General features: G+C 38.1%; 1 protein-coding gene across 1 annotated transcript; it reads left to right on the forward strand.

Annotated features, from left to right (window-relative positions):
- The first annotated feature begins 372 nt into the window (after nt 1-372).
- LOC139720906 (uncharacterized) lies at nt 373-10,479 on the forward strand. Its single transcript, XM_071632232.1, has 8 exons — nt 373-535; nt 2,034-2,172; nt 3,473-3,615; nt 4,447-4,736; nt 5,361-5,517; nt 6,818-6,959; nt 8,053-8,198; nt 9,670-10,479. Exons 1-8 carry the CDS (start codon nt 394-396, stop codon nt 10,011-10,013), a joined length of 1,503 nt encoding a protein of 500 aa, XP_071488333.1. The 5' UTR covers nt 373-393; the 3' UTR covers nt 10,014-10,479.
- Nucleotides 10,480-10,952: the final 473 nt, after the last annotated feature.

Here is a 10,952-nt window from a genome sequence, read left to right on the forward strand (position 1 = left end):
GCATGACAAATGAATTTTTATGCATGACAAATTAATTTTTGCGCTCTACAAATTAATTTTGGTGCACTACAAATTAAATTTCTTGCATGACAAATGACAAATTAAAATTTGTCAAATAAGACCACTTTTCACGACAAATAAATATTTGTCATGACTAGATGAAAATTTGTCAAATAAGACCCATTACACTACGAATTAAAACTTGTCACACAAATTTGTCAAGTAAGGCCACATGCATGACAAATTACTTAACAAGTTATTAATTTGTCAAATAAGACCACCTGTATGACTAACTTTAATTTGTCAATTGACTAAAAGATATTTTCAGTGTATACATTAATTCTTTGCCTATTTGTATCTCGATACTTTCTCCAGGTTATTGACGATCATTTCATGGAGGCTGCTGAGTACTTCGCAAAGGCATATTCCAAGAAAAACTGCAAAAGCCCGGCATGGGGCAACCATCTAGACGAATGCTTAGAAAGCTGCGTTAGTGAATATTTGGATCTGAATCATACTCAGATTAAACTTAAAGGTACAGGAATGAGTTGAATGAAAATATTTCGTGAGTTGTCTATCATATATGTTGGTTTTCATATTCCCTGTGATAAGCATCCGTCATGTAATGAGTATTCATGAAGGCCTTATCCTCAATGATGCTTGCAAGCGCATGGCAATATCAGGTAGAAAAGGGTTATCATTGCATTAAATACAAAACAATGAAAAACGTGCCTGCCGCAGTGTCTATAATTATGCATATTCATTCTTTGTTTGAACATGAATTTTATAGATTTACATCGGGCGAGCTTACCTTACGATGCTTCATGCCTCTTTGAAAACGAGTAAAGTATACCTAAGCTATACATGTATAACATTAAAACAGAAACGGCTTCAGTTTGTGCACATGAGCTTATTGTGAGATGGCTTATTGCATCAACACTTTGAAAGCTTAGCAAGTTGACCAAGTTGACTCACCCTGACATTTATAATGATATAAGTATGTTTGATTGACACGATACGGAATGCATCAAGTGTGTTAAATTTTATTATTACCCATATGGGGTGCTTTTCGTTATTCCTAAGGTTCGCTATTCCGAAGGTTCGTTATTCCGAAGGGGCGATAATCCGAAACACACAAATTCCCCATACCTAGTGGTTCGTTAATCCTAAAATGAAAAAGGGTTCGTTAATCCAAACATTTGTGGCGGTATTCAGAAAATTCGTTATTCCGAAGATTCGTTTAATCTGAAAATGAAATTCGGAACAATAAACTTTCGGAATGACGAATCTTCGGACTAAAGAGCCTTCGGAATAATGAACCTTCGGAATAACGAGCTGTAACCCCCATATGGGTAGTTTTGCCGGGCAGTCGTAGTTGGTATTTTGATCGGTAAGGAAACCACCATACATTAGCACGTAAAAAACGAGGACGATCGCCGCGACTGTGTGAGCGCACGGCGTACCTGAATTGTGCATGGGGTCGTGTGCAATCATTTGGGTGTAGTTGAGCGCAGTGGTGTAGGGTTCGACCTGACGCCGAGTGGATTTTGTTACGTAAATCGGGAAGTTTACATTGTAATGATTTAAGTAACTGCTCGAAGATGCCTGAATGCCTGAAAATGGATAATTATGATAATACGGACTGTCTAATTTCGGGGGATACGACAATTTTATTGCCCTCACCAGAAATAGTATTGCCCTCGTCTTCGACTCGGACAACACAATTCTAGTTCGGGCAATAAATGTCGTATAGACCAGTCCATATTATATTAATGTACCACAAAGCTGTAAATAAACAGATCAAATTGCCATTTGATATAAAATTATAAGACAGCAAATTGGTCTATTCAATACCCCTGTTGAATGGTCGGATATAAGCACGGATCACATAACTTAATACACGATATTAAGAAGGTTCATTTAGCAACAACTTTGAAAATATTCAGCTCAGGGGTATTTTTAGCAAGCATGAAAGTTTGGGAGAGATATAAACCTGAAATCTCCTCACTCCCTGCATCTTATTTTACTTCCAGACATTACGTATAGACTGGATGCTTTTCAAGAACGCCTGCCGAACTGTAGAGCCAAAGCAAGAGCTAAACACAATTTGGCTTCGGGTCTGTACGAAACCGGCTTTGAAAAAGCCGAAGCTGATGGCGAGAAATGCCTACGGTATGTGGTCCTATGCTAATCTCTTCATGATCATTTCCAGAGTTCGAGCAATATTTGTGATACTCAGTGATTACTAGTTTACTGGTAGGTGTAATTGCATGTAACTGTTTACTGGTCAGTTTTGTTGATAGTCTGTCAAAATGTGTATTGCTATCATCAACACTTTTTGGAGGGAGCGGAGGGTGGGGTCTAAAAACATAATCCGTGTTATAACTGAAAAAAAGTGTTCATTCATTCCCCATCACTAGGAGTGAAAAATAGTTCTTTAGGGAAATGTAGGAAATATCAAACTTAAACGAAATAATGTTGTCGCCGCGATATTTCTACTTTCTCGGTCGTCCTTTAAAGGGAAGGTAAACCCAAAGAGCAATGTGGATTGAGTGAAAGCAGCAACATTAGTAGAACACATCAGTGAAAGTTTGAGGAAAATCGGACAATCGATGCAAAAGTTATGAATTTTTTAAGTTTTGATGTTGGAACGGCTGGATGAGGAGACTACTAGAGGATATGACGTATGAGTGGACAACAATACAAAGAAAATATAAAGGAAATTCAACAAAAATTCACTTTTCTAGAATTATGAAAGAGCAATGGACCAACCGCTTTCAGAAAGCAGAGGGAATAATTGCTACCCTTAACATATGTCAATATCAAGTGGATGGAATTTGTAATTTTCATAAAAAATGGATTTTTGTAGAATTTTCTTTATATTTTCTTGGTATTGTTGTCCACTCATACGTCATAACCTCTAGTAGTCTCCTCATCCAGCGGTTCCAACACCAAAACTTTAAAAATTCATAACTTTTGCATCGATTGTCCGATTTTCTTCAAACTTTCACTGATGTGTTCTACTGTTGTTGCTGCTTTCACTCAATCCACATTGGTCTTTGGGTTTATCTTCCCTTTAATGGCAGTGGGAATCCATTTAGCAGTGAAATTTATACTAAAAATAAGCGCAACAATCTTACCTTTAGTCATTTTTCCATTTATTCTCTGTCTTTCTATGGTCCTGTAAAAGTTAACTTCCCCAAAGTGCTGACTCTTAAAAACGAATTGGACTACAGGCTAAGTGGAGCATATTTATGTCATCATGATGTTATTGTCTCATAGGAATATTGTTCCTTATAAAATAAAGAAGGTCTACAGATCATTGCAAAGTGAATCACTTGCCAAGCCTTAAGTTTCATAGGCGTCAAACAGTTTTCACTGATGATGATGATACATGTAAAGAGTCCCAATTAATATCAGTTTTCATGTAGTTTCTGCTTAAATCTGTGATCATTTTTACAATGCATTTCAGATACATGGAGAAATGCTTAAGTGTGCTGGACAATGCTGAGATCTTGTACGATGGATTAGCTGAGGAAACATCCCTACCTCGCCTTCGGAAGGCCGTGAATGCCTGCATCAAAATAGTCAAGAGGCGAATGACCAAGTCAGCAGGTTATTTAATAGATACGACGCTTACCTTAACAGTGAAATGTAACTCACACACAACACAGGACAGTATTTGATCGGAGGGGTCGTTGGTGAATCCCAAATTCAACATTCTGTTATTTTGTGACAAACTCAACGGATCGGCATGAACGGCTCGTGTGTCATAATATTCAGCTGTCGTGCATGGGACGGTGTTTACTTTAATTAGGGTGGAAATACGTTAACCCTTGAATGAATTCTCCTATTTTAAGTGTTAAACGCAAACAAAGAGAAACTGACCAGAAATGAATATCATTTATTAGTGGAAATTGGGCAAAGAAAATGGGATCCTGATAGAATCCCATTTTCTTTGCTCAATTTTCCACTACTGTCATACCTAAGTGTTTAAGGTATACTGTTTACCATTGGGAGCAGTGATTCAAAAAATGTTCAAGATACCACATTTTGTGCATGTGTGTAGGTCAGATGTATCACAAAACACCCTACCATAAAATTTCGCAATAAAGCTGAAGTATAAAGAGATATCACTTTTTTCTCAATAAACCATACCTGTAGACTGTTTACTCTAGAAACACGGATTTTTTATCATAACTATTGTTCACATTTTGTATAAACAAAACTTAACATTGATTACACAGATTTAAATTTGTACATTGGTTGTTTCTATCCCTAACTAACATTTTGGAACTATTTGGAAGCAATAAAGCTGGGGTTTTGTTTTATCTGCAAGTTGTATACATATATATACTGTCTTTAAGAAGAAAATGAAAAAAAACATGAAAATTGAGAAGAAACAAGATAATCATGGCATCTTCCTAACGTTAATACGGCTTTTAGGCGAAACCACGAGATCATCTGCCAGAGCCACTGCCCCTCCCCGTCCCGTCTCGGCATCAGTGCAGAAGAGAACTTTGGGGAATGGGCGTTTCAGGTCAGCTGATGACCATGAGGCTGGGTCGCAAAAAAGGGTCCGCTGCCTCAAAGAAGCCCTGGAACTTTACAAGGAGGCCGACCAGTTGGCTCGCACCGACGAGGAAAGTGTTTCGGCAGCCAAGAACGTCGCCGTGACTTCCATGAAACTGGCCACCCTATACCGAGAACACGGCAACCATCCAAGCGGAGATAAGGTAGGTTAACACAGAGCCGTCTTTCTAAACCCTCCACTTTTATGTTATGCTCTTTCTTCGCTATATCGTCTTGGATGAACAGTAGTACGGCTGCATAGGTTGTTGTTGTTGTTTTTTTTTTTGCATAGTTATACACCTATATATATATATGATGTTTTATTCATGATACCTTCTATGTATTGGTATTTTTTAAATTCCCTCTGTATGTTTTTTTTTTAAAATGCCACATCACAACCGTTGTAAGAAAATAAGCCTTCAAGTTTAGATGTACAAGGGTGAGCAGATATTTGGCATTTCAAAAACGAAAAAAGTAAACTTCGGAAAACATACTAAATTCATGAAATCTGGAAAATAAAAAAAAGGAAAATAATCTCAAAACATCCCTTAAGTTGGGCAGAATTAAACTTCAAAAGGTTTCAAATTTCAATATCTGGAAAAGAAAATCATATTCCATACTTTTCTGCCCAATTATCTTATTTGGTGTCTTTTTGCCTTTAATAGGTAAAGCGTAGTACATTGCTATTCATGTTGAACATGTGTATTTTTACAAAAATGGAAGTGAAGATATTTGCGTACAGACATCCATTCCTTCCTTAATTATTAACATCATTACACTTTCTGCAGGGTATTGAAAATCATTTCATGGACGCTGCAAAGTATTTTGCTCGGGCATTCTCGAAGCAAAAATGTCAATGTACGGCATGGAGAAGCGACCTGTGCAAACGCATCGACATTTGTCTTCAAGAGTTTCGAACCTGGATATCTCACATGACGGTCAAGGGTGAGGGAATACTTTCAAACAGGAGTTTTCGGGAAGGCCATCGTGTTGTCGGTCCTACTGCATCAATAGTGAAGTGATAATGAAGCACCAATTTTCAATGTTAACAGAAATTAATCACATTCATTTTGAATTCTTTGATCACTCTATACGCTTAAGAATTTGAGTTTTTACACTTCGGACAAATTACTGGGTTCTGTCACATAACGGGAACAGAAAATAGGCAATTTGTCTATTCCAGTGGCGGATCCAGAGGGGGGCGCAACCGGCGCACGCCCCCCCCCCCCCTTTATTTCTCGTCAAGAACAAAAGAAATAAAAAGAAAAAAAATAAATGAAACCCGGAAGTGCCACCAGAAATATTAGTCACGCCCCCCCCCCCCCCCTTTACAGAATTCCTGGATCCGCCCCTGTATTCTCTTGTTTAATTTAGAATGAGAAGTCATTATATATCTTCATATACTTCGCATCAAGTGGCTTTGACGTAAAGTTGTATTCATTTAACGATATCTTTGAAGGACTGGGATATCTTTGCTTCATGAAGTTTACTTTATAAAACAACATCTTCAAATGAAAACTAATTCCTGTGATTGTTAAATCGTGGCGGGTAGTCTGCTACACGAAATACATGAAACAAAACGACTCATCATCACTTTCTCTAAGTATGTCAAATAGTGTTGAAACCGTCATTGTCTGTGTTGTTTGGGTTTTTTCCTTAGCCTATAGAGACATTATTCATGTTTAATCAAGTGGGACACTTTACTTCAGAATATCATCATCCTGCGGTTGGAACTTCTGAATTTTTACTTAATATCTTACATTACCTTCGTCAAATCTATACAAAATCAAAACGACATTTACAAAATCCGTAATTCTGTGAGAGACATATTCTCCAAGCATCTATCTGAGATTATGTTGAAATTTAAAAATCTTGTAACCATCTGGCAACTAAACTAAGTGTGAAGAAACAAGGGATGTAATTTGATACAAAAGACATTCTAATCTTCTTCTTCTTTTTTTGCTCTCACCAACGAACAGCAGAGATCATCGAATCAAATCATTAAGAAATCATGAAAGTAACAGGAAGGTGGTTTCTGATACTAAATTGGTTAAAACTCAAGCAGTGTGATGTCACTCTTGTCATCCCAATATTTCGCTCGGAGAAGATAGCAATGTATCTCAAGATCCCCAACGCTACAATGATGAGAAAACTTTTCACACGCCAGATTGAACTATTGTGGTTCATGTTAATGATGTACTATTAAAATCTATTCACTCATTGTATTACGTTCTCTCACGTACAGTCAAGGTTTCCAAATTGGAAGATTTTCTAGAATGTCTGCCGATTTGTCACTCTAAAGCGGTTGGTAAAGTGATGCTCGCCCAATATGCTTACAACATTGGCCTGGAAATATCCCAAACCGACGACTACGAAGAGTGTCTAAGGTACGCTATGTCAAGTTTCATTTGTGAAAACATTATGCATTTGAATTGAATTGAATTCAGTCCGGTAAAACGGTAAATATGAATTTCAAATCCCATGTATCAAATAAAATCCCCATTAGTTTATAAGTTATTTCCAATGCAAAGGGTAAAGAAAAAGATATTACTGCGGATGAAAGTATTACTTTACACGTGTATGTTTAAGTGCCGGTTCAAAATATTGTTGAAATCACGCGATTCAGGGCGTGCACGTCACTACCCACGGGTTATACAGCACATGAGTCAACAGCCCACGAGCTCGCCACTTGTATAGGCAAACAAGGCCCGTGAGTCCAACAATCATTACATCACTGGTCTCATCGGCCTTTTTTTGCTTAGTGTCGGACTTGTGGACCATCCCTCACTGTGACATTATTTCGCAAAGTTGCATTACTTAGAGGGAGTCAATTTTACCCCTACTGGAGATCTGCTACATGGCAAATTCATCATTCTGGGGAAACTCCTAGCCATGTTCAAATTTATATTAAATGAAAAAGTTACGTAACTATAATAAAAACGGTCATACTGGAGTTGTGGAATTTGTAAGTGCAGAATAATTTCTCGTAAAAGCGACATCGATGACAATCAAAACGCAGTACGACTGATGATATCGGCGTCCATTCTTGCATTGTTGTTAACTGCTCTATGAAGATGCGATCTTTTTAAGAACAAAATATCGTTGGTCTATGAAACAGCCAGTCATCTCCTCTTGAAGGAGCCATTGCTGAAGTGCAAATGGCAAAAAAAAAAAATGGCAAAAGTGCCGAAAAATTATGTTTCCACTTTTGGGCATAACTGTTAGATGAACGTTATTACAGTGTATTCAAAATGTGTACATTAAAAAGGCTTATTTTCAGATAAGTGAGAGATTTTGGATCTAATGATGATCGTCACTTTCTTATGAAGAGTTATTATAGCTGCGATTAAATTAAGCACAAATGAATATAAGACATAAATGACACATATCAAACGATGACTGTCAAAAAACAAACAAACAAGATAGATGTATTTTCTGGTATCTATTCAAAGTCTTGACCCATGTTACAATGTGTTTCAGGTACATGAAGAGATGCTCCCTTTTGTTGGATGATGCCGAGAGAAAGTGTGGCGGAGAAGCAAATGTAATGACAAACGTGCGTACCCTTCGGCAGAATGTGGATGCCTGTAAGGCAAGTGTCAAGAAGCGCATTGCTACGGCAGAAGGTACGTAAGGACGCATACCGTGACACTGAAATGACACCGGTAGGCCTACATAATTATACGCACTTGATAGGAGCAGGGAGGTGGGGAGCCCCACCTCTCGCTGATCAGCTGCTGATAGGCAGGATCTGATAAGAGGACTCCTCATAATCCCTATTCCCTCACAATTGTGACACAATGAGATAATATCCAGTGGATTTTGAAGGATACCTTCTTGCAGTAATGGGCCCTGTTTTGTGAAGAGTTATGGATTCATTACATACCTGTGTGACCATGCATCACAAAACGAACACAAAGTCGCAGCCCCTGATTTTGGGTGAGGACCTCAAAAGGGTGAAACAGATCAACCAAGTCAATCTTGAGTTTTTCATACTTTCTGAAAGAGCTATTCTTCGTCTACATTATTCATAAGTTTGGGGTCATAAAACGAACTGGAAACTGCGTTTTCAACAATTTTTCTAGTACGATTAAGTACGTCTTCAGAGGTCCCTTTTCATTTCTCTAAAATCCTTTACACACCCTTCAGTTTCAACTCTGAAGTTTCAAATTTGAATAGATAGTGCTACCACCTTGAAAGTTTAAATTTATTATGGACAGAATGTGTTAATTGAGCATGCTCAATTTCAATTTAAACTGATTCCTTCATTGTTGTTGCTACGGTGGTTGAGTGTACATCCTGTTTTTGTCCCATTCATCGCACAGCCAGCACGGTTTGTAAAGATAAAGCGCTTGAATAGGGCCTTTACTTCAGAGCCTCTTTGCTCAGTTCACACCTTTCCAGAGTGTGTGCTTTCTTTCCAATATTTAGATAGGTTAGAAGAGTCCATTTGAATTGAGTTATACATTATTTAAAGCTTAGAATCTGCTCTTTCAATATCTACCCTTTGCTAAAAATCCATGTCTGGCGACTTTTACTTGGTTTTGTGATGCAGGGTCACATATACAAGTGTAGTTGATTTCTATCATAAGTAATATGGCAGCATATATCTTTTAAATATAAAACCGGGCACAGGTCTTCCCGAAATGGCGTGCATTGCTAGTTTTCTACTCATCATTTTCCATATTATGGTCTGTGCTTTGAAATGGGCAATCTTGTCGCGCCACGTATTGTATTGTAGTACAAAATGAATGATATCCACTTTACACACACACATACACACACACGCACACGCACCACTGTTTATCAAGTATGTAATTATATATATATATATATATATATATATATATATATATATATATATCAAAGTTGATTTTTGTTTACGCTTGCTCAGTGTATTTCCATATCCCATAATTATGTACATGACGTATATCACAATTAGCATGTTTTGTGCTAACCAACACCGTTCAAGTGTATTACATCACAAGTTTTTTCCTCTAGGTTTGAATTAAAGAATGATAATGTGTCATGGACTGTTGGGTCTTAAACTGTTTCAAGTTTCCGACATCAACATGATAAATGCGTTTCCTCTTGTAGAACTTCAAAGACGTCTGGAGCGGGAAAAGCAACATGCTGAGGAGAAGACAAGGGCCTTGGAGTCTCTGAAGCCCAAACTGAAGAAACTCGATTTACTGGCCTCTCTGCAGATGTCCACTGAAATGTTCGTTGAGATGCTCTACGATGCTTGGCCCCCTAAATCCAGCACCGTTGCCATGATTTGCCAAACAAAACCACCGGGATCAGCGAAAAAATGCCTTCTCCGAGCAATCGCCTGCTACCATCCCGACAAGGTGGACAAAGCGGCCCATGGGATGGAGTGGTACTATTTCTGCTGCGAAGTCACGAAGTGCCTCAACAAACAGTTGGCAAAATGCAAATAGTATTACAAGAATGTGTTCCTACCGCCTCATGCAGCAAAATCGCAGTAACGTATCCTAATATCCAACAGACCTGTCATTGGCCTAGATTGCGATTCACCAGAACTATAGGCCTACCTGATCTGGCCAACTACACTCAGGGAATTGTCCCACACGTGAAGAGGATTTCAGCCATGATAGATCGATCCCTCAAAACGGGAAAGTGATAAAACTCATGACATTGGGAGGCGACATGAACCACAAAGCTTTGATGGGGCGCTGTGACATAGTGGATAAGACTATCGACTCCCGATCGGAGAACCCGAGTTCGAATTCCGCCCAGTGCTTACGTCCTTAGATGTTTAAGATGTTTAAGGCTAAGATGTTTTACCCTCCATGTCCCTCTCGACCCAGGTGTTTAAATGGGTCAACCTGGCAACGCTAGGGTAATAATGATAGCAGGACCTTCTGTTAGAGCAGTGGCAACACTGAAGAGGCTACCCTGGGTAAATAAGACATTATTGTTATCATTTTTATTATTATTATTACTATTACTATTATTACTATTATCATTATTATTATCATTAGTAGTAGTAGTAGTAGTAGTAGTAGTAGTAGTATACATTATTCTTTATACGTCATCTCAATATAGAAAACTATCACCACGTTATACTTTTTATGTAGACAGAAACATTTCACATGAGGACAGGTGGAGAACATCGTCTTAAACATTTAGTGATATTCTACTCTCCTCTTCACAGTTCTTTTGAGATCTTTATACTCGAATCCCCCCCCCTCTCTCTCTCTCTCTCACTCCACCTCATTTACTCATTTAGTTATAACTAATTGTAAGCAACGGGAAATACCTACTTCTCATTGCATTTTTAGTTTACTTGCATCCAAAAAAGGTGAAGACATGACACAAAGCATACATTTCACACGTCATAGTATTTTAGCCATTTT

The sequence above is a fragment of the Diadema antillarum genome, unplaced genomic scaffold (genome assembly GCF_040938485.1).
Source record: "Diadema antillarum isolate AM-2024a unplaced genomic scaffold, OU_Dant_1.0 scf00000134, whole genome shotgun sequence".
In the NCBI taxonomy this organism is placed as follows: domain Eukaryota; kingdom Metazoa; phylum Echinodermata; class Echinoidea; order Diadematoida; family Diadematidae; genus Diadema; species Diadema antillarum.

Excerpts from the sequence above, each read along its gene's own strand:
- LOC139720906 (XM_071632232.1), top strand. The coding sequence starts at position 394 with ATGGAGGCTGCTGAGTACTTCGCAAAGGCATATTCCAAGAAAAACTGC. Across the intron at positions 536-2,033 it reads TACTCAGATTAAACTTAAAG|ACATTACGTATAGACTGGAT; the intron begins GTACAGGAATGA and ends TTTTACTTCCAG. Across the intron at positions 3,616-4,446 it reads GCGAATGACCAAGTCAGCAG|GCGAAACCACGAGATCATCT; the intron begins GTTATTTAATAG and ends TACGGCTTTTAG.